The sequence below is a fragment of the Pteronotus mesoamericanus genome, unplaced genomic scaffold (genome assembly GCF_021234165.1).
Source record: "Pteronotus mesoamericanus isolate MK-2021 breed Mesoamerican mustached bat unplaced genomic scaffold, CSHL_Meso_final contig_169, whole genome shotgun sequence".
NCBI lineage: Eukaryota > Metazoa > Chordata > Mammalia > Chiroptera > Mormoopidae > Pteronotus > Pteronotus mesoamericanus.
The window spans coordinates 17,849,430-17,877,221 of NW_026555068.1; the positions used below are offsets into that span (position 1 = coordinate 17,849,430).

At 41.0% G+C, this 27,792-nt stretch overlaps 1 protein-coding gene across 6 annotated transcripts in view; it reads right to left on the bottom strand.

Moving 5' to 3' along the window:
* Positions 1 to 27,792, bottom strand: part of MTUS1 (microtubule associated scaffold protein 1) — a 128,823-nt gene that overhangs the window by 55,346 nt on the left and 45,685 nt on the right. For 4 of the 6 annotated variants that reach the window (XM_054566118.1, XM_054566121.1, XM_054566120.1 and 1 more), the window contains exon 4: positions 9,101 to 9,262. In XM_054566118.1, coding sequence (XP_054422093.1) covers positions 9,101 to 9,262 — 162 coding nt within the window. Of the gene's footprint in view, positions 1 to 7,088; positions 7,600 to 9,100; positions 9,263 to 23,129; positions 23,755 to 27,792 lie in introns of those variants that run through there. The other 2 variants (XM_054566122.1, XM_054566124.1) reach the window with 2 other exon arrangements.

Sequence of the window (27,792 nt, forward strand, 5' to 3'; positions counted from 1 at the left end):
ACGTACATCAACAATTTCAAAAAGATTCATACAGTTTGTGCATATTGTTCAGTTCAGCTTCCATCCCAGATGAAATCTGGGAGGTAACTTATGTGGCCACCACACTATGCGCCAAGCTCACCCAGGTGCCGCGAGCGCGGGCTGCAGCGGGAGAACACCGACGTGCATGCTCCCCGGTAGCCCCCAGGGGGAGATCTGCTTCTGACCCGCCTCTACTCCAGCAACGAGCTGGCCAGCGCTGCCACCTGTGCCCTGCAACAAAGGTGCCTCAGCCCCAAAGCTGGAACACAAAAGGGGGTCCTACCTAAATAATAAGAACCATCTTTTTTTGTAAACCTTTCTCACCCACACAGGAAGCCTCTAGGGCAGGGCGGATGGGTGGGGGGGGGGGATAAAAAAAAAGAAAGGAGAAGACTTTCCAGGGACTAAGAGAAATGCTAAAGAAAAGACTTGGGGAGAAACTTTGATGGTAACCAACTTTCTTGGGCTGTGGTGTAACGCTGAGTTCACTACAGTTAATTAGGCAAAGAGGGCTCCCGCCGTAGTAGGCCTCTGTTACTTCCGAGGGAAAATATCAGGGCAAAAGTAAGAGGGAAGAATCAAGTGAGCAAACACTGTACTTTAGGGAAACTATGGCAATGAATTCTGGAAAGAGCATCTTGATTTTGCTCTTGATTTTGCTTCTCTTTCTTCATTGGGACCCGAAGGACAATCTTAGCGTATCAAATGGCAGTGATACCAGAGTAAAGAACAATGCATTAAAAAATAATGGTGATAATCTGTAACTTGTTGGTTTTCCATCAGAACTAAAATTTGAAGCAAGGGAAAAACTAGCATGGCAAAGTTTTAAGTAGATGTCTTGCTTCCTCTTATGTCATCTTTTGCCCAATAATAGAGGAAACCCTTGACATCAAAAACACTAAATAGCTTTCAGTCGCATAAGACAACTGTGCAAACCACACTCATATGGGTTCTTCCTAAACTGTGAATTTCCTCTTCATGTTTATGGATTAAAAAGGGAACCAAAATCTGCTATGGTGTCCTTAAGAATTGTATTTGTATTGGGGGCAGGGGACAAAATACAGAGGGAGAAGAAAGGCCAGGGCTGGTTGCCTGCACTCTGGATCCCACATGAGGATGCATTTTCACACTGTGTTTTTGCTGAATGGGTGTTGGATCCACCATGAGGCCCTATGAAAGGGTGTCTCTCTGCTACGTGCCAGTTGAGCGGACCTGGTGGCTACTCTAGGACTATAACTGCCGTTACTCTCACTTTTTAATCACTGTTTGGGGTGGGGAGAATGTACCTTTTAAAATCTCATGAATGGGAGAAACATTAAGAGAAAAGGTTTGAAAAATAGTACTAGCATGTAAAGATAAACCATAGAAAACCATTTCAAATTTTATTGAGTGAAATTTAAAAAAAAAAGGAAGGAGCAGCAATGACCTAATTAAATTTTTAAAAATCAGTATTTCCTTTTTAAAAGTGTTAACAGCATTTATTATTTTTTTTATGATTACATATTTCATACATGTACATTAAAAACACTGGAAATGTAAATATCAACTGGTAACTGTAAAAACAATAGTGAAATTAGAAAATCTTCATTTGGTAACTATTATAGAAATACTTGATTCAGACCAGGAAATGTCAGTGGATGCTAACATTAGTGGATTAATTCTGATGAGAAACATAATATTTACATATCAAATATGACTAAATATAGTAAAATATTACTCTACATGACATTTGTTAATTGCAAAGGAAAAATAACAACTTTACAGTGGAGAAAACTGGCAAACACCTCCTTAACCAAATAATTACAGTCAAAGTCACCAGGAATGGGCAAATTGAAATCATGTGACTCTTTTCCTCACATAGGTTTTGTTGGGGTTTTTTTTATGTTCAATATTATTTTATATTAGTTTCAGGTATACAGTACAGTAGTTAGATAATTATATAATTTATAAAATGATTTCCCCAATAATTCAAGTACCAACCTGGTACCAACCAACATACATAGATATTACGATATTATTGACTACATTCTGTATGTTGCACTTTACATCCCTGTGACTATTTTGCAATTGCCAATTTGTACTCCTTAATCCTTCACTGTTTTCACACAGCCCCCAAAGCCCCTCCCCTCTGGCAACCATCAGTCTGCTCTCTGATCTTTGAGTCTGTTTCTGTTTTGTCAGTCTATTTCGTCTTTTAGATTCCACATATAAGTGAAATCACATGGTATTTGTCTTATTTTAGGTAGCATAATACAGCTTAGGCCCATCCATGTTGTCAGAAATGGTAAGATTTCATTTTTTTTACAGCTAAGTAATATTCCATTGTATATATGTACCACAACTTTTTCTATCCACTTATCTGCTGGATACTTGGATTGCTTCCATATCTTGGTTACTGTAAATAATGGTGCAGTGAACAAGGGGTTTATATATCTTTAAAAATTATTCTATCATTCTTTTACTTTTAGTTCTCTATAATTAAATAATCTTTGAAAAAGTACACTGCCCAGAAGCTTAGCTCCTACAAGGTATTTTAGCATTATTGCTTTGCTCTTCCTAAGAGATTACCATGTTACACAACACTCAAGAGCATAAATACAGCACTTTGCTCCTTTCTCTCCATATCCAAGGAAAAACTCCAAGCAAAAATACCTGGAAAGTTTTATGGTTTTCTTTTCCCATAAAAGTTAACCTTTAAGCCATGGCCCCTTGCTAACCATACAAACCAGTGACATGTTTATCACCATATACTCACTGAGCCAGAGGTAAAATTTGGAAGTTCATTCATTCATCACCTAGTTTCCAAGCCTAGTTTCCACCCCTCTGCCAACACAGATGGAATTTTTTTTTAGTGTTAAAATAATCTTTGACACCCAATTCTAAGCATCCAATTATATTCTGATAGTCAACACCTATAATCACAAATTTCTTTATTACTAACGTTGATCTCTCCCTTCACCGCACATTTCTAGAAAAGGGTGAGATGTCTATCTTGTTTACTGATATGTTATAAATTTGAAACAGCTAGTAGTTTTTGACGAGGCTGAGCTCTTCCCAGCTCCTACAGGACATGTGTTTGTAGACGTCACATTCAGACCCTGTGGAAGCACGCTGTTTTCCCCCCAATCCACGTTACGTCTCTCTACAAGGGGCCATCTGTTCATTCTTCTCGTGCCCAGATGACATTTGCTGTATTAGGGTCACATCAACCCAGAGCTTTCCCTCCTATTGGCAGGTTTCGGCCACTCTCCTATCCTTCTTTCCAATTCTCTCCTTCCTCAAAATCTAAAGACCTGAAGATAGACTACCTTAAAATTCAACATAACTTTTTAAAGGATGGATGGGGAATAACTTTACAATCTTAACACCACAGAACCAAAATTTCATAGAACATATTTTTTTGATTTCTATACAAAATGGCTATTGGGTTTCAATTAACATTTCATCCTTTGCTAAATGAAAATCCAAGAAAGGAAGTGAATGATGTTATTAGAGTCCTAAACATGTATTACAACAATCTGGGTTTTAGCCTTATTTTTCTTCAAACATTTCTAAAATTATATTCAGCAGCAAATAAAGAACCTATTCAGATTGTGAAAAGTTGGATTGAGTTTAATTTATATACCTAAATATGGTCCTGAATTCACACTTTTCATTACTCAGCTTTAAACACAAAGACCTTTAGTTTCTTAATAACTCAATAAAAGAACTTCTCACTAAAGCAAAAGGCTCATTTCTCATGAGGGGCAATACTCCTGTCCCTGGGCTCTCTTCTGTCACACACAGAAGAGGGGCCCTCCTGAAAACAAGCTGTCTCATTGATACTCTGTAGGTTTAATACTGCTATACTGATCACTAGATGCAGCACCTCACCTACCATCAGCTTTGCTAACACGTGAGAGTCAAAATCTGTATTTCAGGGATAAAATTTCTGACTTAGATACAAACACACACATGTATTTACTTATATGTAACACAGATACATATACACACACACAAAGACACCCTATGATCATCTATTGTACACACTTCCTACCTTCACTCTTTCCCACTCTTTACTGATGATGGGGACAAACTGTGTTGAGCGGCACACATTTTTGTGACCAGCGCCGACACAACTTACTCCCAGTTTTCTAAACACTCCCCTCTGAGCTGGCCCATCCGAATAAACCTAGATGCACCTCGCTGTGAGGCATGAGGCCACTGAAGGATTTCTTCTGCCCTCCATTTCAGTTCCTCCCATGGCAGCTGGCCGATACCTGGAAGGTATCTAAATTTTCTTTTGTCCAGAGTTACTATAATACATTCCTCAGCAGCAGAAGTCCCAATGTAATAAGAGAAGCATAAGCATTTCAATTAATGGTGGAATCTATAATAAGAGAGTCCTGACTTGGCCGCTGCTTAGCTGAACTGAATCACTTCACTTCTCTATGTATAATGAGGGGCATTGAATAGCAGGTGTGGAAACAGTGCCTAAGCTTTCATGGGCCCCCACAAACTGAGTATGATACTGAATCCCCCTGAGACCAAACACATCCTCAGAATTCCCCTAAACACAGTGCTCCAGGGGGCTCCAACCTCTCAGTAACAGTGGGCCTATAGAATCAATATGTGAAGTTCTACATGTGCTCACCTAGGTCGTAGCCAGCTCTAACACACAGTTTAAAGTGCTCCTGTTCCTAGCTGTCTTGATTATGCCAGAATAATAGGTTCTCTGGAATCCTTAGCTTCCATTTCCTCATGGTTAAAATCTAGTTCAAGTGACCAGGGGCAGGGGGGAGGGAGAAGGGAAAAGGGGGGAGAGAGAGGAGGAGAGGGGGAGAGAGAGAAGGAGAGGAGGGGTGGGGTGGGGGGAGAGAGGGGACTAAGCCTAGAGAGGAAATGAAGAGATATTCTCAGAGAAGCCTAAGTAGAAGCAATGACTTTCCCCTTAGAGAAGGGCTCCTCATTGTTCAAGACTTTTATTTCATGCTATGTTTTAGCATCTAGTTAACATTAGTGTTTGCTTTGTTTATTGAAGTATGTATATACACACAGAGCCAACATTCTGTTCATTTCCTGAATTTCTTTTTGTGTGTGTGTGTGAATCAGCTTGACACTCCCCACTGTGCCAGATCATCTGCTCACCTGGCTTGAAATCAAATCACTGAGCCTAAGCTTTCACATTCTAAAGGCGAAGTCACTTGGCTTTGCAATAACAAGAATGCCTCATTTATACCCTCATATATACCATTAAAAGAATGAAGACAAGTCTAGATAGTAGCATTTCCTTACTAAATAGTCCACTTACACACGCCCAAGCATAAAGCGTGCTTGTACTACAGGTCCACAGTGTACAGGGCCTGTCCGTCAGCCCTTCCTCACCCTTGGCAGACACCACCAGTCCAACATGGATTTTGCTCAGAACCTGGAGGCAGCCTGGAAATTTTTCAGCACCATACCCCAGGTGATTCTTAGCAACTGACCAGTGCTGGCAGGTGAGACAATACCCACTTGCCATCCTGCAAGGAGGAAGAGGCTGAGAGTAAACAACGCATATCCTTCTCTCTGTCAGCTTCATCACTTCAACAACTCCAAGCACCCTCCTTCCAAACTATTAGGCGCCATTTTGTTGTAATGAAGAAAATCATAGTGGTCAGATGCTTTTGCTGCTGCAAGGATTTTGAAGATGATCTAGTCCTCCCCTGCCATGCATCAGGTGAGAATACTGAGGCTAAGAGAGTGAAAGATTGTCCAACCTCACATGAGTTAACAGGAACACTAGGAGGAGTCTGAGTTCAACGAACCATTCTATGTAAGATGCCAGGAGCTGGCCATGAAGGTGAAGGGAACGAGCGTTCCATTTGTTTAATAAGCCTTCTCCTGCTCTCCTATTCCCAAGAGAATGCAAATAGCTTTGGTGTGCATCTCTTATGTTTCCTCCCACCATCTGTCTCTCAAAAATAAACATGTTGTTGTGGCCAAAATGGAAGGAAAGGGAAGCCCTTGGACTTCATAGTTGCTAACCTGACAAAACGATATACTCTCCAAAGACTTCCTTCTACGTTGGTGCAATGGTCCTCAAGCATTCAACTCTGCTCAAGACCTACAATATATCATTTATTTTTATCCAGTGACCTTAAAAACTGGACTTCAGCTATCTGATCCTGGAGGAGCTTATCACAGTTAACCTCTATAAATGAGCACGTTTGACATAAAAGCTACTGTGCAATGTTTCATGCTAATACCCAAAAGAAAAATTAATATCGTAACATTAAGTTTTTCTCTGCATGAAAGAACACATTAAAAAAACCTGCTAACCCCCCCCCCCCCAAATAACAGAGATTTATTGTCTTATATATCTTGATTCAGTCACTTTAAAATTCGGTAATGTTATTTCCATAGAATCTCAAAGTGCTGAGAACCGGATGCTAATTTCACAACAGCACTGTGTAATCTCAGAAGTTCTTAAATGATGCCATTCATATTATCACATTACAAAGGAATGAACGGACAAAGCAAAGCAATGTCCTTTAAAAAGGTTCAAATGCTCAGTCCAATATGAATCAAAATACTGATCAAAAGGTTACTTCCTAACAAGACCCATCCCTATCAGAAACAGAAAAAAATCAACTCCAAATGATTTTACATGTTTTAAGGTACCTTTAAAAAGTACACATCTTTAATATTTGTTGATGCCATGAATAAAATAATCAAAGATGTGATGTTTTTGTTTAAATTCTAGGAAAGTATTTTTCTATACTCATACAACCCTAAGCTGCATACACAAAAAATACCATTTAATCAGAAATGGGACCATCACATAACCTTTGATAATGAAGTAATTTTGTGTGCCAAGAACATTAGCAATGCTGCTGAATGACACTGAGTTCCGAAACACAGGAAATATACAATAAAATGGGTTCTACATAGAATCGTTAAAACTTAAAATATGTCCAAGAAATACTACAATTAACACAAATTCCAAGTTACAAAAATAGCCACCAGAAGATGCTACGTGGATATACTGAGTAAAATTAAGAGCATGCTTACAAAGAAAAGAATCAAACCAGAAATCACCGACGTACTTCGGTTCCCAGTGAACGTGGCTAACAAAGGACCTACACAAAGGCTGTAGGATCCCAGGACCAGCAGTGTCAACAAGGTAGCATCATAGTGCCTCTCGGAACCAGCCGGTGGGGAGAGTGTAGAATTGATAAAAATGTTTGCAGAAATATCCGTTTCTGTACAACTGCGAAATCCTCCTGGTACAGTCATCTAAAAGCACCAAGGCAAGCTTAAGCAGGAAAGACTGCAGCCATGTTCACGCCCATCTCCTACATGCTTGCTCGGGGTGAATTAGAGCGGAGGGGGGAAAAATCCTGCGGCTCCGAGGCACTGCACAAAACAGACTAGACCCGCCAGCAAATCAAGCTGAGAAAGGAACTCGGGGATCAGAATGCTTAATCTGCAGCAGGGACGCATGGCAGCAAGACAGGCTCTGTGGGGAGAGGGTAAACCCCTTTGTTAAAAGACAAAAGGGGACAGACAAAAGCACTTTATAACCTCCTTCGGAGTGTCAGGCACGGCACTGTGACCGTGGCCAGCGCGACATGGCTGTCAGGGGAAGAGGCTGGGGAGTGGCACTACAGAATGTGTTTGCGGCCAGTGTCACCGATGCGGTGGCCACACAGCCCTCGGGGAGCGGCTGGGAAGGCTGTCCTGGCAGTTTGTGTTCGAAAATCCCCACCGCACTCAGAGAAAGCTGCCAGTGTGGATGACCTTCCCGAATTCATCAGGAATGATCTGTTCTGTGCAAACCCCTCTGATTTGATGCCACAACTTCGACATCCAAACAATAAACACAATAACCCTACTTAATTTTAAGCAGCATATCCCAGTCTTCTCCCTACAGGTCTGGTATCCAGCTACTTACTCACAGGGGACCAGCCACGGCTGCCAAGCAAGCTCTCGGAAATGTGCTCATTAACTCAATGTCTTATCTTCCAGACATTCATTCCCAATTCTGTTCACGTACTGGCTGAGTGCCCTTGGGCCAGTGACAACCTCTTGAGCCTGAATTGCTTTATATATAAAATCAGTAACAGCAGAAGTTACTTGAGAGGAAAATAAAAAGTGAAATGATGTGTGGTAACCCTGTAACAGCGCCCCACACTCCAAAGGTGCAATAACCATGACCCCGCTTGGTCTCGGTCGCCTCGGCAGAAAAAAAGGAATCAACCCCTCCTCAAAGCAAGGATTCCCCTCCTCCCCACCACACATGCGTTAAGTCTTGTTTTATCTGGTATTCTAGTTATCCATGTTCATATCCGCTCTCGTCTCAACTCCCTTTTAGATAAGGATCATTTCTTTTGTAATGTGTATTTCTCACTGCATCTACCGTGAAGCCTGTAATACACAGGCAGGCGCTCCAAAAGCATTCAAATTAACTGATTCTGTGAGAAGATTTAAAAGGAAACGAGCAAATAAATACTAAAACCAAATATGTCTTTTGAAGGACAGGGAGGACTCAATTCGCCCATTTTGTACACAGAATTCACAGTAACAAACAACTTTAAAAATATTCTTCTGATTTTAAATTACTTACAATTAGGCTTGAACTTATAATATACTAGTCATATTACACTGAATGTAGCATCCAAAAATTATAAAACACGCATCTACAAAATTCGGTGTTTTACAAAATAAATGGAACTGATGTTATCTTTTTTTCCTGATTTCCAGTTGGGTTTCAATGGCTCCTAGGCTGCTTCCTTTCCTTAAACAAACTGAACACCACTACCACTTCAAGTGACACACTTGAGAATCTTTCATGTTTAAAAAAAAAAAAATACCAGGTCTTTCTACACCGATAGTTCAGTGTTCTATAGCCCATTCATCAGAAGAGAATGTCGTTGAAAGAATGTTTTTCCTGCGAAACTTTCAGAGCAAAAAGCAGAAAAGGCAGGGAGGAAGAAACAATATGCACATGTTCCTGTAAACCACAGAACTGGAAATTCTGATAATTATTTGCAGTACACTGGTTTTTGTATAACCACAGGTTCAATGACCCCCAGAGGCTGACACATGCCCAACTCACAGTTACTGCTGCAAGTGTTCCGATCGCTGTGGGCGCTGGCCACAGAGGAGGGGCTCCCTGTCCTCCGGAGCGCAGAACTCTTCAAGGACGCATTGGATTTAGGAAGTGGTCTAGGCACATTCACCCAAGACGGCTGAGCAGTTTTCAAAGATGTAGGTTTTCCTTGAGGGTTAAAAAAAAAAAAGTGTCTACTGCTATTTATTTCAAAAGTTTTAAGCTTGTTAATTCAAACTCTTGCGCTAACAACTGAGTGGAAATATAAAATGAACATTCGGAATCATAGCACTTCAGATGAAGTCTTTACCCAGACTTACTCATTTTTGACAAATCAGAAGCTGAAAAGCAGAGATGATGCTCAGCGAGGCAAGCAAGGTGGCTGTAACCACGTAACCTCGAGCAATTAACTCATGCCTTCTGTAATACAGTAGTAGACCAGAAAGGGCCACGTGTGACAGAAACTTTTGGAGAGTTGAAATCAAAGAATAAACAAATGGATATGACTTCTCCCCCCCCCAATACTGTTGATTGAAAAGTAAACAAATGAGCCCATTCATGCACTAGGCTAAGGTATTAAAAAAAATAGATGAAACATTTAAAACAACCAAACAGGAAGGAAAAAAAAATATCAATTTGATTTAAAAAAACAGAAACAAAAAACACTTCATTTAAAAAATACCTAATGTCCAACACCAGGTGGTGCTATATTATTAGCAGTATTCTTTTTCCGTCGTCTTTTTTTTTTTTAATTGTGGGGGGGGGGTTGTTTCTTGTTTTGTTTTTTTTTAGAGAGAGAGTTTGTTGTTTCACTTATGTATGCATTCATTGGTTGATTATTGTATGTGTTCTGACCAGGGACTGAACCCGCAACCTTGGTGTACAAGGACAATGCTCTAACCAACTGAGCTACCCAGCCAGGGCTCCTCTCATTTTTTCATCCTTACTCCTTATTTTCCAAACTTAAATGATCACCATTTGAACTGCTAACTCTTTTTTGCCACAAAAGTGTTTCCACCTGTCTACCTACCTATCTATCTATCTATCTATCTATCTATCTATCTATCTATGCTTCACATTTTCTGGCATCTTTGAAATCTCACTACCTCACACTGGCTGCTTGAATGTGGGCATTTCCCAAGTTCAAGCCTTTTACTCACAACTTTTCCTTATATCCATCTCTCTTGCAGAGTCTACTTTATTCACTTTACTCTAACCCTGCCCTATATGGATTAATCTCAAATTCTCACCTGCAGTTCTATCCTCCTTCTGAACCCACTGCCACTCACACTTCCAATTCTTTGCTGACTGTTTCAGCTTGCACGGTTAGATAACCTCCTACATGCTACGTATTTTAACTTTAAGTCTGTTTTTCCTTTTTCCCCAGCCTCAAAACATTGGAATCGTCTTTGTTTTCCCCAGATTACCATATAATTTAGCACCAAGTCTCTCAACGCTAATCGTATCACAAAACTGAAGAATGAGAAGAACTCAAAAGACCTTAGATGAAAATGATAGTGTCACATATTACTGAAGGCGCCATGAGTGAGTAAATTGGAAATTAATGCTCATTGGTTTGTCCTAGTGATTTCACCTACAAAAATCTCATCTTAATAGAGAAAGAAGAGCTTAATTTCCTTAGGTCTGGCATTTAAAGTCATCCATATTAAAGTTCTACCAGTCTCTAGCCTCACCCCTGTACTATCCTTTTATACGCGCATGCATTCTGCTCCAATCAGCCTACTTCTCTCTCTGACTCCAGGATGTTATTATTCTAATTCACAGGAACATCATTTCTTTTTAAAAAGGTCTTCTTCCTCTCAATCCAACTCTTGCAAATTCTCATCACCGCCCCCCATCATTTTTGCCTAAACCACTGTGGTCGACTCTGTACATCCTGGCCTTCTGTCCTTCCCAACCCCCTCATGTGGATCTCCTGACCATGAACACCAAGGTCGTGACCCAATCTAAAAACCTCTACTTCCCCATTATCTACGGGGTACTTACTATTTTTAATCCTCTCAATAAACATTCACTTTTACAGGCATAAAAGGCCGTCATGGGGTTGATTCCTACCCACTTCTTCCCGCCTATGCTTTGCCAGGCCTCCATCCCTCTGGTCTCTGCTATGACCCCCTTTCTGAGAGAAATGGCCTCCTTTCCCTCTACCAGGGATGTCCAACGTGCGGCCCGTGGGCCTCATGTGGCCCAGGATGGCTATGAATGCAGCCCAACACAAAATCATCAATTTACTTAAAACATTATGAGATTTTTTTTTTTTTTTTGTGGTTACTGTCGCAATGTATTTAATGTGTGGCCCAAGACGACTCTTCCAGTGCGGCCCAGAGACCCCAAAAGGCTGGAAACCCCTGATTCTAGTCCTCTGTCCTGTCTCATGAATACAAAACCAACAGGTGGTTCTTTTAAATTGTTGCCACTCATTTGCGGCCCCACCCCAGATTTATGAATCACAATCCTCAGTTTCACAAGATCCCCAGGTGATTCGAATACACGTGACGTATGAGAAGCACTGTTAAGAGTCAGGACCTCTTTAATGCCTTTCCATCCAGGGCACCCTCTTCTGTGTGCAGTGTTCCTCTACACCCCTACTGATACTTGCTTCTGTCTCAGCGTCTGTCTCAGTAGTCTCTGGACTAGTCTCTATGGTCCCTGAGAACAGGAAGAAGACCTTATTCCATTCTATCCCTCAGGGCCTAGCAAAGTGTATATGTAGACTGAGATTTCATATATTTTTGTTGAATTCATTCGTTTCTCTTTTCAGGCCAAGAGTAAGGGAGAGGAAATAGGGAGAGGTAGGTAAACAGTACAAACCTTTAGCTATCAGATGCATAAGGTCTGAGGCACCCATGTAAAACATGGTGACTATAGTTGATAACCCTGTATCATATCATTGAAATTTGCTAAGAGAAGAGAACTTCAATGTTCTCACCAAAAGAAAAAAGAAAACAAAGAGACAGAAAGAAAGAAAGAAAAAAAAAGAGAAAGCTAGCTAAATACATGAGGTGGATGTGTTAACTCGATGGTGGAAACTTTTTCATAATGTATACATATATACAATCACCACAATATACACTTCACGTATCTTATAATTTTATTTGTCAGTTATACCTCAATCAAGCTGAAAAAATAACTTTAGAATTATAATGATGATAGTAATAACACTACCACAATTTCTTTTAAAGGCAAGAATAATTTTTGAAATAGTATTATCTTCTCTCACTATCTACATCAAAGCATCAAACACTTAACCAAGTTTATCTGTCCTTCATTAATATCAATAGACTCTTCAGTCTATTAGCTAAATAAAAGGAGACATTTTTCTTTACGTTCCTTATTATAATTAGCTTGTAACAGATATCCAAATATCCATTTGATTTTTAAATGTACGTTTAAGCCACAAGTTTTACTTGCTTTTGGGGGTATAGAAAAACAGATTTTTAGACTATAAATTCACCAAATCCCTCCCCTTTCAGCAAAATCACTCTGATGAGTCATCATCATCGAAACCGATGAACAAGGTTGGGCAAGTTACAGACGAAAATTTTTGGGCCGCCACCACGTGCAATCAAGACTGAACAAGTTTGGTAAATCAACTTATTTTTCAGAAAGGGACGTTTCGCAGCGTGCCTCCTGATGGCACCGTGGGTTCACAGCACTCCTCAGCGCGCCTCAGAGCTGCGGGAGCCCTGCGCCCCTTTGCTTCCCACGCACACACTGGCTCCAGAAATGAGCCGACCCCCAAGCCCAGTGATCGCTCCTCTGGCCCAGCCCATCCCCTTTTCACGGGTCACACCGTCACCCCCTCCCACACCACGTACCTCCACTTAATGGCAACTTGCAGTCCCAGCCAAAGTCTTGCCCGTTCCCTCATTACCTACTCCTGACTAAATAAGGCACTGAGGGTACTGAATAATACCGACTTTACCTAAGGATCAGCTCCTTTGAAGCCCAGAATAATCCTAACAGTGCATTACTATTACTGTCCCCAGTTTATAGATGAGAAAACTACTGAGGTGCTAAATGGCTTGGTGGGGTCACACACCTAACCAGTGACACTGAGGCCTGGAATACAGGCCACGTGCACCAGCCCCGTGGCCCCTATGCACCGCTGAGTGGAAGCATCACCGTTAGGGGAAGGAGTGCCAGGCGCGGAGGCCGGCCCGAGCGCCTCCTCCGGCAGAAGGGCGCTCTAAGAGTGCAGCAATGAAGACGCTGGGGCTACCGCAGAGGGCGGAACTGTGTCACCAACAGGCCTAACGGTGACCTCGACGGCCACGCTGGCCTGAGGGACCTGTAAGCAGACTTCACATAAAGCAGCAGTAAAACAGACATCATGAGCAATATTAAGGTAAGTCCTGTCCATATTGGGCTGAAAGACCGTGAGTAACCTGAGCACCAGATTCTTAAATGGTGAAGTCAACACAGGACTGCTCTGATGGACAGTTCTGAAAAGGTGATGTTTATCAGTTTACTCCACATCATGTCACTTATCCCAGATGCGAACCATAAAGATTAAGACCTACCTGCAGAGACCTTACTGGCCTGAGTGGCTTAAGCTCATGCCTTTAGCATAAACCCACATATAAAGAACTGATTTGTCATGACCAGCCCTTGTCTAGCGAAAACACGGAATGAGTAACATTCGCCCTTCGCCTTAGATGGCAACACAAGAGAGTCTACTGGATTTGAAACATGGCTTTATCAAACAAGCAAGCTACTCGGACAACGGTCTTGGAAAACCCAAATAAATGGACAGTACTCGTCAAAAAAAAAAATCATTAAGGAATACCTTGCAAAACAAAAAAAATCCAATAGAAAGCTTTATTAAGTGAAAAAAGGATACTGTTAATATTGTCCTATTTTTTAATCTTATACTTATCTGTATAATTGAAAAATTCCAGAAGGATATATCACAATTTTATGGGACTATTATGGGATATAGTCCAGTGGGAGGTGGAGGGAAAGAGAAGGGAAGAAGCAGGGATAGGAGTGTTCCCGCCATACCTCAGGTACTGACATATTCCTTCATATGAATCTTCTTACTACAATCAGCATATTTTTATAACAACAACTGACATTTATTATTAAAGTCAATGGGATTAAATATTTAATCAGATTAAAAAAATACTTGAGACAAAACAGATGAAGAAATCAAGAAAGCATAAACTGGATGAATAACTAAAGAAGATTCTAAAAATTATTTTTATTCCTACGCATCTATAAGCACTAGGTATTTTTTAATTCTTTTAATTTCATGAGGGAAAAAATACCTTAAAAAACCAGTGACTCAAACTCATGTTTTTATAATATATGACTATGATGAAAACAGCCACTTTACTTCTGGAAAATTCTTTATGATACCATAATGGCATGTTTCCTAGGGCTGGAAATTAAAGCTAAAGAATGAATTTCTCAATGGTCCTCCTTTGTTCTGTCATTTACAAATGACTCATTCTCCATGGGCAAGCTCCTGGGCCTTCACAGGTATGCGGTGTAACCTCTCAGCTCCTTGGGGCCTCCTCCTCCCTTTAAGGAAAGGCCTGGGAAAGAAGGTGGGTCCCACATGTCCCGCAAAACACACAGTAATGTGAGAGGTTTCCAAAACCACCGAAACACCTACCAGTCAAAACGAGTTCTCATTTCCAAACCCTCAACAGGATAAGAGGAATTCAGCATTAGCATATTTTTCAGAAGGCTACTCAGCACTGGAAAAATGACTTGCTGCTTTTTACATTTAATATAATTCATGGGTTTTGAAGATGTTTTCATTAATTACTTAAAAAAAAACTGACCTCTATATTACCTATATTAGAAGACACAGATCATCTTTATAAAAATCTGGACAACAGTAAGATAACCAAGTAATGGCAGAGCACAAATGTATGGGGTGCTGGAAACACCTAACATCTTACTACAGAAATCACCACTGAACATTTTCAGTAAAAGTTGCATGCTAGAGAACACATTGTATCTCACCACATTGAAATATTTTGTTCTGGGAATTGCATCACTTAGTAGGAATACACGTGTCTTGAGGAAGAAACAGAAAGCGCGACTGGACAGGGAGATAGTTTGCAGTTGGCATTAGAGAGTTGAAGATGGCACTAACTTCCAGGCTAAAAACTTTAGACCTTAATTATTGGTGGGGCGTATGGGGGGAAGATGGAGAGGCTGGGGCACTGCAGCTTTCCTGGCATTGGCATCAGCACTTGACCATGTGGCAGCAGAGGGCAAACTGCCCGAAGGGGAGAGTTCCAAACCAGGGGAACAACCTGGGAGGCGAATGTGCCTGGCAGGGCCAGAGGTGTTGCCAATTTAACTAGACAGCGAAAGGGAAATTGCTGGGGTCAGCAATATATGAGCCACATATTAATATATAGTTGAAAATATACATTTATATTTTTATTTCATATTTATATAAGTAATATAATTTACTAGAATATCTATAGAAATAATATATATTTCTATTATATAAATATAATTTACTAGCAATATATTTTTATATATTTATATATTATATTTATATTTAAATGTATAATTTAAATATAAATATTATTATGAAAGTATAATAAATATTAATAAGGCATGCAAGTGGCAGGGCCACAAACCACTAGAGGCAGGATAAAAAAATTGCAAATAAACAGATACAGTTAAAATATGAAAAAATGAGAACACATTTATAGCTTTAATTGTAATTTGGCTTTTTTAAACACAACTATAGAGAAAGTGAACTTGTGCATAATCATCTACAGTTACTAGGAATTATTATAATAAATTAAACTGAGTCTACCCAAAGGAATAAAAAAATCACAATAACTTCTGGGAGAAATAAATTACACATATTCAAATTGTGCTGCACATTCACTCTCAACCCCAAAGGACCACATTCTCTCGTTAACATTAATGTAGATGTTAAAATTTTTATCTTCAGTGGTAGCACAGTGGTGTCTAAAAGCTATTTGAATAAACCTGATAATATTCTTACAAAATAAATAATATACAACAACAACAGTTTTCCAATGACCAGGAAAAACTGAAAAAAGATCCTTTACTTTAGCAACACAAAGTAGTCATACATGTACATGCAATACACACTATTTCTATGAATTATCCAAAGTGCTAGTATTATGAAGAAATTATAAAAATGAGGAGCATATAACATTTGAGTAAGTGAACCTAAGGTTAATTCTTTCCTGAATTAATATATTAGTTGAATCTTATTCCAATCTAAATCTACATGTGATTGTTTTGAAAGGGAGAATTGAGAGAATTTTTTTAAAGAATCTTTTAATAAAAATTGCTCATAAAAATCCTAATGAATTTCAAAGAGCAAGACATTTCTCAGTACATTTTATAAAAGAACATTTGGTCCTTTTGCAAAAAGCTCCCTTTTAATTTAAAAGCATTTCTTATTTATGGACATAGGGAGAATTTTGAAAAACAATTTAAATTAGTCTATAATAAGTTAAGAGTGCCAAAATTTTCTGGAACATAAAAGTAATCAGAAAGACTACAACTCAACAACAATAAAGGAATCTGGTTTTTTTTTAAATGGATGGCCAACAAGTATATGAAAAGATGCCCAACATCATTAGTCACTAGGGAAATGCAAATCAAAGCCACAGTAAGATACCATTTCACACCTATTAGGGTGACTTCTATAGAAACAAAATAGAAAGTAACAAGTGTCTGTGAGGATGTGGAGGAACTGAAGCTGCGCTTTGCTGGTAGAAAAATAAAACGGTGTGGGTCCATGAAAAATGGTAGGGTGATTCCTCAAAAAATCAAAAATAGAACTACCATATGATCCAGCCATTCCCCTTTGGGTATATATCCAAAAGAATCAGAAGCAGGATCCTCAAGAAATGTTTGTATATCTATGTCTCATAGTATTATTCACATTAGCCAAAATGGAGAAGCAACCCAAGTGTTCAATGACACATAAATAGATAAACAAATGGTAGCACATACAAACCATGAGTTTTTTTTAATCCTCACCTGAAGACATGCTTATTGATTTTAGAGAGAGGGGAAGGGAGGTGGGGGACCATGGCGGTGGGGGGGGGGAGGGGGGAGAGAAACATCAACGGCAGAGAGAAACATCGATCAGATGCCTCCCACATGTGCCCCACACAACCAGGGACCAAACTCGCAACCCAGGCATGTGCCCTGACCCAAAATTGAACCCAAGACTTTTCAGTTTACAGGATGATGCTCCATCCAACTGAGCCACACTGGCCAGGGTCATACAATGAAATTTTAATCAGCCTTAAAAGGAAAGGGAATTCTGACACAAGCTACAATATAGAAGAACCGTGAAGATACTATGGTTAGTGAAATATGCCAGTCACAAAAGGAAAAATATTGCATGATTCTTCTTAAATGATGTACCTAGAGCAGTCAAAGTCATAGAGATAGAAAGTAGAGTTGTGGTTGTGAGGAGCTGAAAGATAGTGTGGGGATTAGAGTTTGACGGATAAAGAGTTTCAGGTGGGAAAGAGGAAAAGCTCTGGAGGTAGGATGGCGGTAATGGTCGTACAATAACGGGAATGTACTTAAATACCACTGAACTGTACACTTAAAAATGGTTAAAATGGTAAATTTTATGTAACAAATATCTTACCACAATGCACAAAGAGTTTAAAAAATTAGGTGAAAGAACTTGTGCTACTAGTTATTATCGGATATTATAAAGGAGTAAGTTTATTGCTAACATGAATCTACATTGACAGATGAGTAAACTGGTGTATAAATCTCAGAAATATAAAAATTCAGAATAGGGTAAGGGAGGTGTTTCAAACCAGTGCAGACATCTGTGGTATTAAGATATTTGAATTTTAAATGGTTAAAATTGGACAGGCAGTATGGTATAGTGATGAAAAGTCAAAACCCTTGAGCCAGGCTGCCCCACGCACTGGCTGTGAGTGGGCTATTCCGCCCCTCTGAACCCTTATTTCCTCATCTGTAAGAATGGGGGTGATTATAGCGGTGCTTACCTTCATAGGGTCTTGGGAGAGTTACATGAGTTTGCCTTTTTAAAACTTATAACAGCACCTGCCACCTAGTACGTCACATATAAATATTAACTACAGTTCTAAACATCAAAAAATATATATATTGGGTTGAAAAGGGGTTAAAACAAAACCGTACAAATTTACCATAATAATTAAACATAGATCAGTCTTCCTTGTTAGCAGAGAAGGTCTTGTAAAGCATAAGCACAAAGGAAATTCTAAAGGAAAATATGTATTTCACAAGATAAAAATGCAAACTTCATGAAAACACCATATATGAAATAAAACAGATTACAGTAAAATACAGGACAAAGGACAACAGACAAGATCGAGCCAACAAAAAAGAATCATCATATGTCCCAAAATATAAGTGAGCAAAAGCTCTAAGCAAAAGGATAAATAAAAATAGTCCAAACTTTTTGAGAAAAATTTAACCTGATTGTATGTAATGTCTTTCCAGGCTCCCTACCTGTCATTCCTAAACTCCATTTCCGTTGTTCACATCCTACGGAAAGGTTTTAAAAGCCAAATACTTGTGTTTCCAACCTTTCTGCAAGTTAGGGGTGACCATGTGACCCCATCTGTACCAAGAAGGCTCAGGGAAAAGGACACTGGGGTTAAGGTGCTGAACGATTCCCCGCGCCCATAAATGTGGACCGACATGCCAGGAAGGAGTCCCTATCTGGGGCGCTGTCCTCCGCTTCCAGCCTTTGGGCACAGTAGGAGGAGGACTTAACACTTGGAACGCTCAGCGCCCATATTGTAACTGAAAAAATCACTGACAAAAAGCACCACGATGAGGCAGGGGGGATGGAAGGACAGAAAGACGATGTTATTGAATCACCAAATCTGGAAACGCCTACCTCTCGACTTCCTGTGAAATAAACACACAAACTTCTGGTTTTAAACCAAATTGTGTTCTGAATGAAATCTTACCATTTGTGACAGCATGGATGGACCTAGGTGGTATTATGCTAAGTAAAATAAGTCAGACAGAGGAAGACAAATACCATACGATTTCACTTCTGTGTGGAACCTAAAGAATAAAATAAACAAGCAAAAACAAAAACAGATTTACAGATGCAGAGAACAGATTGACGGTTGCCAGAGGGGAAGGGGATTAGGGACGGGATGAAAAAGGGAAGAGATTAGGAAGTACAGATTGGTTGTTACAAAACAGTCAAGAGGATGTAAGTACAGCATAGGGAATATAGTTAATAATATTGTAATAAATATGCATGGAGCCAGGTGGGTACTGGAAATATCAGGGGAATACTTTGTATATTATTGTCTAATCACTATGCTGTACACTTGAACCTACGAATGTCAGCTGTAATTGAAAAATAAACAAAAAAAAACCAGTGTTCTTAACTACCATGTTCCCCTGTCAACAGCATTTGATGCAGTTGATTTCTTCTTTCTCCCTGAAACACACACTTTACTTGGCTTCCAGAACTCCACTCTTGACTGACTTCCCTCCTACCTTCCTGGCTGTTCTCTCCTGGCCTCCTTTGTAATTCTTCTCATCTCCCTAGCCCTTTAAAGCTCAGGAGTGTCCCGGGGGGCCTGGCGGTGCTCGAGGGAGGACCCCGGGGGTACTCTTGACCTGTTCTCTTTCTATACGTTGGCGATATCATCCATCCAGTGGCTTTAAATACCATCTAAGTGTTGAAGAATCCCAAATTTGTATCCCTAGAGCAGACGTGTCCTATGTACTCTAGACTTGTATATCCAAATTTCCACTCAACACCTTCCCTCGTATGTCTATTATACAACTTAATATCTCTGTAACTGAGTTCCTGATGTCTGCCGTCCAACAACTGTATCTCCATCATCCATCCCCACCTCAGCAAATGGCAACATCGTCCTTCCACTGCTCACACCAGAACGTGCAGTCATCGCTGAGTCCTCTCCTCTGCTCTCACCCCTCGCCTCTCGCCTAAGCAAATCCCGCGGGCTTTACCTTCACACACGTACCTAGAGTCTGACCACTGCCACTGCCACAACCCTGGTCGAAGAAGCCACAGTCTGTTGCCATGGTTACAACAGTGCCTCCGCCCTGATCCTGTCCTCACCCCAGTGCAGTGTATTCTCGACTCAGCGATCCCAGTGATCCCGTTGAAAATTTAAGTCACTTTGGTTAAAAGCCAAAATCCTTCTGACTTTCAAGACTGTACCTGCTCTGGCTCTCCGGGGCCTTTCAAATTTTGTTTCCTGTTTCACTTTTCCTTTCTCCATTCCTTACTATTCCTAGTGCACGTGAGTCAAACTCGACCTCTGGGTCTTTCCACTGAGGCTGGTACAGTTGTCTTCCATGTGGCCACATGGCTGACTCCCTAGAGCCTTTACTCAAAAGCCTATCCCTGGCCCCACAAGCTGAAATTTCTCCCCCCATCTCTCTTTTCTCATACACCCTCATATTTCATAGCCCCTTTCTTGGTATTAGTATTTTTCATCTCTCTTTAGACCTTCACACTATCAGATACCCTGTATACTATGTTTACTTGTGTGTATAAGGTCTGTCTCCTGCCAGGATGTAACTTCTCTCCCTCGGCGCTCTGACCAAGACATATTTGTGTACCAAGTATATTCCAATTAAAATAAGATGCCATTTTGCCCCTTCCTAAAGAATGAATATTTGTCAAGAGTGTTAAAAATGTCGATGTTTTTACATAGGTGTTGGGAAACACTCATATACTCCAAGCAGGAGCACAGACTTACGTGCTGTTTCTGAGGCCCATTTGGTGAGGCGCATCGAAAACCTTAAAATGCTACACCCTCTGATTTCACCAAAAGTAATGTATCCACGGTACTTATCTGGTCAGCTTACATCCTTATGATAAAGTTCTTCTGGATAGAGTTGCTCAGTATAGTACTAAAAAATACTGGAAACCACCCAATGTTTAAAAGAGTCTGCAGAAGTAAATCATAGCACATTCAGATGAAATATAATACAGCCACTTAAAATCATGTTACTAAGAATAGAGAATTTAAGAATTGAGGACATCAGGTACCATATCTTTGAAATGAAAAAGAAAATTTAATGAACTAATTAAGTGCCTCCTGACTGTTGGGTATGGGGACTCCAAAATACTAGGAACTGTCTGTCCCCATGAATCATATGTAAGTATATGTGCATGAGAATATGCAAAAGGGAGAGCACTGAATAGTTATAAATTAGAAGTCAAAAACTCATTGGCATTGGTAAGATTAAGGCTGATGTTTTTCTTCCTACCGTCTGGACCTCGTCTCTTTGTTGACGGCCAGAACACCAATGCCTATTGTGGTCTAACCACCCACCTGCCCTCCTCCATGTTTCCATGCGTCTGAACTGGCTTCCTCACTCTTTGCATTCTATGCTCTGAACCCTAACTGCGCTTTCACTTCTACTTCCTAATGGAGCAGCCAATCCTGAAAAATGTCTCAACCTATATGTAGCCTTCTTATTTCTATTTTTGGGGTCTCTGGCAAAAATTAAACAGCAAGAAGCATCAACACTAAACTAAGATTATTCCTCAGGTCTGTAAGGGTGCACCCTCTATTATGTTATAGAATTGCCTATATTATAGCAAAAAACAATTTAAGCCAACTGGTACTGGGAATTGACTCTCTTCTGAAATCCTACAGGTTTTGTTTTTTTTTTTTTTTTTAATAAGGAAACATGTAATGAGGGACAAACTTGTCCTCTCCCCTACTTAGCTGATGATACCTTGAGGGCAAGAACCATGTCTTACATTATAATCCCTAAGGGTCTGTAGTATGACTTGCACAGTATACACTATCAGAATGCAAAATGAATGACACATCTCCCAGAACATAACATTTCAGGAACACTCCACATTTACATATTGCAAAATCTGACTTTACTATTCCACATTCGTGAATTAGCAAAGGCAGTATTATGTAAGCATGGGACAAGACACTGTACTCGGCATAACCATCACCATTTGCTTCAATTCAAGAGTAAATGCGAAAGATAAAGTCATAACAGTACAAGTGAGTCACAACAAAAACAGAGCAAGTCTTAAGAGGGCGGTGATTAGACAGAGAAACAGGAACATCCCATAAAGCAAGGTTCTCATGACGACTTAAATTGCTAGAAGCAGAGTGTTCGTGGTGATACTGTCCGTACCTGCCTCTGCAAGTGTGTTCACAAGATGTCTGCTGCTTCAGGTAGAGATTAAACAAAAATAACTCCAGGAGTCACAGGCCTGGGAACGTGAGTCCCATGGCTGCAGGTGTAACAAACAAAAGATTTAGAGGGGCTGCATCTTGTCCCGAGCTACTATGCAAAGAAGATGAACAAGGGTCTTCGTGTGTTTGCTCATCCGCAAATGTATTGACCCGGTTGTGAATGAGCTCGCCTGGCACTCACCCAGAGAATTCCTAGTAAGAACGAGAAGGGCACATGGTGAGCCTCCTGGTGCATTAAAAGCCCAGGTTTGTGAGCAGAGCAACTCTGAACAACGAGGCCACTGAAACTCAGAATTGATCACCTCAAGTTTATTTCCTTTTCTAAGAAGATTACAAAAGTAAGCGGATCAATAAAATTTGCACAAACTCCCATAAAAGTCAGCTGGAAAGTATGAGAAAGAAGAAGCTGCCCAGCCCATAATCCACAGCTGCTACTCTGAATCTTGACTCTTACAACCCCTGTTTAATCTCCAGGTGGATCTATGACTACACGCTGCTGCATTGTCTTCTTTAGTTTTAATTTTTTTAATCCTCACCAGAGGGCATATTCATTCATTTTAGAGAGAGTGGAAGGAGAGAGCAAAGGAGAAGGAGAGAAAGAGAAAGAGAGGGAAGGAAGGAGGGAGGGAAGAGAGAGAGAGAAACATCGATGTGAAAGCAGCATCCATTGATCACCTCCCATATGTGCTCTGACTGGGACATGAACCCACAACCTAGGTATGTGCCCCACTTGAAAATCGAACTGCAACCTTTTGGGTTGCTCCAACCGACTGAGCCACCCGGCCAGGGCTCCCATCTTTATTTACCTGAGCACTGGACACATTCCGATGCTTGCATCGCCTGCTTGTCCGTCACCCCTGTTGCTCCTCTCTTCATCGGCGCTTCTCCCAGAGGCTTCCTTACCCTGTACACATTTTTACTGTCTTAAACCTCACACATGCCCTCAGACCTTTGAACTGCTTCTCAATCTTTAGTCTCTGCAACTGAACATGACCCGAACTAAACCATCATTCTCCAACTACCTCCTTTTGATACTCCCTTAGGAAAAACCTCTTTGCCTTCATGGCCACCACCACAAGAACTCTGAGGAGACACCTAGGACTACTCACCACCAATGCAGCCTTCCAAACACGTGTAATATTTTCACTCAGTTCTCAATTCCCAAATACCGGTATGATTCTTACCAGTTTGTGTCCAGACAATTTGAACTGATCTGCCTTAATCTCCCTGGGGGCTCACCTCTCACTCACCCCAACACACCGCCTGCTCAAGGCATGCTGACTCTCCCCAAGCACACCGTACCCTCTCCTAGCTCTACCTGTGCACCCTTGGGAATGCAGCAACCTTCCATGTGCAGCAGACTCCGACAGGAACATTCCAAGGCCAGTTCAAACGTCACCGCTCTTCCCCAGCCTTCCCTTAGGCTGGGTTAGCGGCGGTGCTCCCTTGACGGTGAGCACACAGTACCCCACACAAGTCGCCACTCAGATCAGGCCAGGCAACATTCTTAAACACCTGTTGCATAATAGGTACACTGTGTCGAGCACTGGGAAACACAAAAATAACTAAGACCTGGACTTCATCCTGATGAGTCTCACAGTCCTGTAGGAGACAGATATGTAAGAAAATAACGTCGGTATCACGGAGGCCAGGATGGTTCAGCTGGGCTTTGAAAAATGAAGAGTGTGCATTCAAATGTTTTGCTTAGACACCCCCTTTCACCTCACCTTCCAACTAGCGAGCTCACTGAAAGGGCATTAAACATGTTGTATCCTTGGAATCTAACTGCCCAGCACACAGCAAGCCCTCAAAACACTTCTTGAATGGAAAAATGTGAGAGACTGCGTAACGACAGAGTTTGTCATTCCATAAAGCAATCTTCCCCAGAATTCCTTGCCAAATAAGAAGAATGATGTGGAATGCTTGCAAAATGATCGATAATTTACAGTGATGACGTTAGTAAGGAAGAAAGACACGCGTCTACCAGGCGGCTGCAAGGTGCTGCTCAGTAGGACTCCTCCTCGCTCCGCAGCCCCCTCCACGCAAGCTGGGCCGCTCAGTATTCCGCAGGCACTGCCATCTTGCCTCACCTCCACTCTGCACTTGCTGCTCCCTCTGCCTGCAAAGTCCTTCCATCTGTCATCCAAATCTTTCCTTCCTTCTCCTCCTTCATGTGTTGACTCAAATGTCACCAGCTCCTTGAGGCCTTTTCTGACGACCCTATTTAAAGACCTAACTCCCTTCACTGCTTTGGTTTTCTCCTCATCCCTTATCTTCATCTCACATAGTAAATGTTGTACTAGTTCATGTTCTGACTCACCTGACTAGAATTTAAGCTCTGCAAGGGCAAGACTCCATCTCCTTTGTGCACGCCTCCCTCCTGGCACTCACGGCGCTGCTGGCACACCAGGCGCTCAAGAGCTGAAGGGACGAGGGAGTGTGTCACGTCTGTGCACACGTGCAATAGCGGTTAAGAGCAGAGGCCCAGGACCAGCTCGCCTGGTTGGTTCCCTGTCCCCACCATTACCTGGGTAACTCCGGGCAAGTTACTCAGGCTTTCAAAAACTCAAGCTCTTCATTTGTAGAGTGGAGATAATCGTAGTGTCTATACCCCATGAGCTATAAGAATTAAATATAATTATGCATTTAGAAAGCTTAGAATAGGGCTTGGCACCTCGTTGGCACTTAAAACACATTATTACTATTATTTTTTTATGGAAAGAAGCCTTGAGATATATTCTTTAAGATGTTTTAATTATATACAAATATAAAAACATGTATGAGCAACACATTATAGTTTTTAGAATAAGTATTAGGTGATAATTTCTGGTTTTTAATAATTAATTTATGCAAACATGTGAATAAATTTTCCATAATTGTGCTTGCTCTCCCTCTCAAACTCTTGCCTACAAAAGGCTAAAATGGTGTAAAATAAATCGAAAAGATTTTAAATTCCCTTTAACACTAAATATACACCAAAAAAAAAACCAAAAAAACAACAAACCAAAAACCTGTTTGTGAAAGCACTAAGAAAAGAAACCTACAGGATAGGCGAGTCATTACAAGTTTGGGACCTACTCTTGGTTCGGGAGGAATTTATCTTATTAACCCACAATAAACTGAGTTAAAGCTAAGGTGTACTCTTTTGAAATGTTCTTTCTCATTCTCCAGAAGGAAACTAAAGCTCATTCACGAGGCCTTTCTTTAGGTGCTGGTACAATCAGGGAAGTCCCTGAACATTCTTTTTTCCCCCAAGGTCCTAAAGCTCACAGGGCCTCCTTCCACGCCCCTTACTCATCGCTTTGCAACGCTCCGTGGTGGCTGCATGAACATGCCGTTGGCCTTGCGGGGTAGGGTGGAGGATCCACAGGGAAGATGGTGTATTCTCTACAAGTTCTGCCATCCTGCCTGGCTCAGGCTGGTCGCTGGGAGGGCAATCACCTGTCTGCCTGAAGGAACACACACATTTGTAACGTACAACCTGGTAGGAACTGGTATTGCACCTGGGGGCGGGGACAGGCGGGACTCCGAAGATGCCCAAATCAGTCACAAGGTGCCAACGAGGCAGGCATCTACCCAGCTGCATTACTTGGCAAAGCCATGGAAAATCATTTACATCACAGGAAACAGACTTAGGCCTGAAAAGAGAGATGCCGCAGTTTCTAAACCATTCTGCTGAGCATAAGGATTTTAATTTACCAAAACTCACGGTCCTCCTAGTAGTGTTGCCTGAGACGACAACGTGAGGGTGAGGAGCACCGAGGCAGGGCCCCTGCCTGCTCTGAACCCCACATCTGCCCCTTTCTAGCTGCATAACCTTGACACACTATTTCACATCTTGAAGGTTTTCCCCACTGTGAAATGGGGGTGAGCCTCACAAAACTCTGGTGTGGGTTAAATGAATTTGTAGGTGAAATGATTAGGACAGAGCCTGAAACTGGGTAAGCATTTAAGAAGGGTCAGCAGCTATCGTGGGCATCATAATACTTGTTAGGAATAGGGTTCCCCACTATCTCACCTTATTTGAGTGGTTTAAAACACACACATACCTCAAAGAAGCCAAGGTTCTTTGGATGTGCTCATAATCTGGTTTCATAGAAATGTCCAGTTTGGAGAAATGGAAGCGCTCCACTGGGCTTAGGTACAATTCTTCCTCATACTCACTTTACAGCTTCAAGAAAGTGGCCATTTGAACTCCGGGTCTGGATTTCTACTTAGTTCTCTGAAAGAATTTATTGAAAACCCCAGGCCGGCTGGAACATTCCTGCCGCTTACCTTTCAGCAGAGTAACTTGGTATGAGTACAGAGGATATCCATTTGGTTTCAATTTCTAACACACAAGCTCGTCATTGTACAGTAAATGGCAACATGCTCTCAACGATCTGAAGGCACATTGTTTTTGCTCCTTGATTTCTGTTCTACTTTTAACTCTGTGGTGATTAAGTTTCCTGTCCCCTACAACAAACACCTCTCAATTTATTGTGAGCATCCAAACAAGTTAGTTGCTGTTAACTTTGTACAAACTTAATACAGCATAATCAAGTCTTTCAGTACCAACCCATAAAGCTCCTGGTCACATTAATTTTTTTCCATTTATATATAGAAAACCACGAGGTAAAATATAATTTAGTTTTAATTCAGATTGAATACTATGAATGTATAACTTAATTATCATCTTGTTTATATGGGTTAAGAAAAGCTTCATAAACTCCCTTGTGTTTTCGTTAAAACTAAACAGACCTACTTTTGCCTCTTTACAGCATGACATTATGCAGTATAAAGTAAAGGGACTTTAAAAAATGATTCAGCCCTGGGTGGTATGGCTCAGTGGGTTGAGCACAGCATGCAAACTGAAAGGTCACCAGTTCAATTCCTGGTCAGGGCACATGCCTGGATTGCAGGCTAAATCCCCAGTTGGGGACACGCAAGAGGCAACCAATTGATGTTTCTCTTCTTCTCTTTCTCCCTCCCATCCCCTCTCTCTAAAAATAAATAAATAAGATCTTTAAAAGAAAAATGATTCATTCTTTGGTGGGACTGATCTCCAAAAGTAGATTAATAATAATAACAATAATAAATAAGTAATACTATAAGAATAAACTGTTTTGCATACCCACAACTGTAAACCTACTTTTGCCTACCCCCTCTACGCGTGGGTATTGGTCTCATTTCTTAAAAGTATGAGCACTTCAGGTTTTCTGGGATTTGAGCATTGTGTGGTCCAACAGTAGCCACTACTCAGAAAACAAGGGAGCTCCAAAGTGCCCCAAAAAAGATCCCTACAAAAGTTGACAGGGCCTTACATTCTTCAACTCTCATGCTTCACAGATGCTAAGGCTGAAGGCCAGGGAGGGGAACGGACTTGCCCAGGTAGCTCCTTGGTGCCAGAGTGACGCGGGAGCACAGGGCCACTCACTGCAGGCCAGGCCGCCACGGCCGCGGCTCTCCAGGCAGGCGCTCCTAACATCT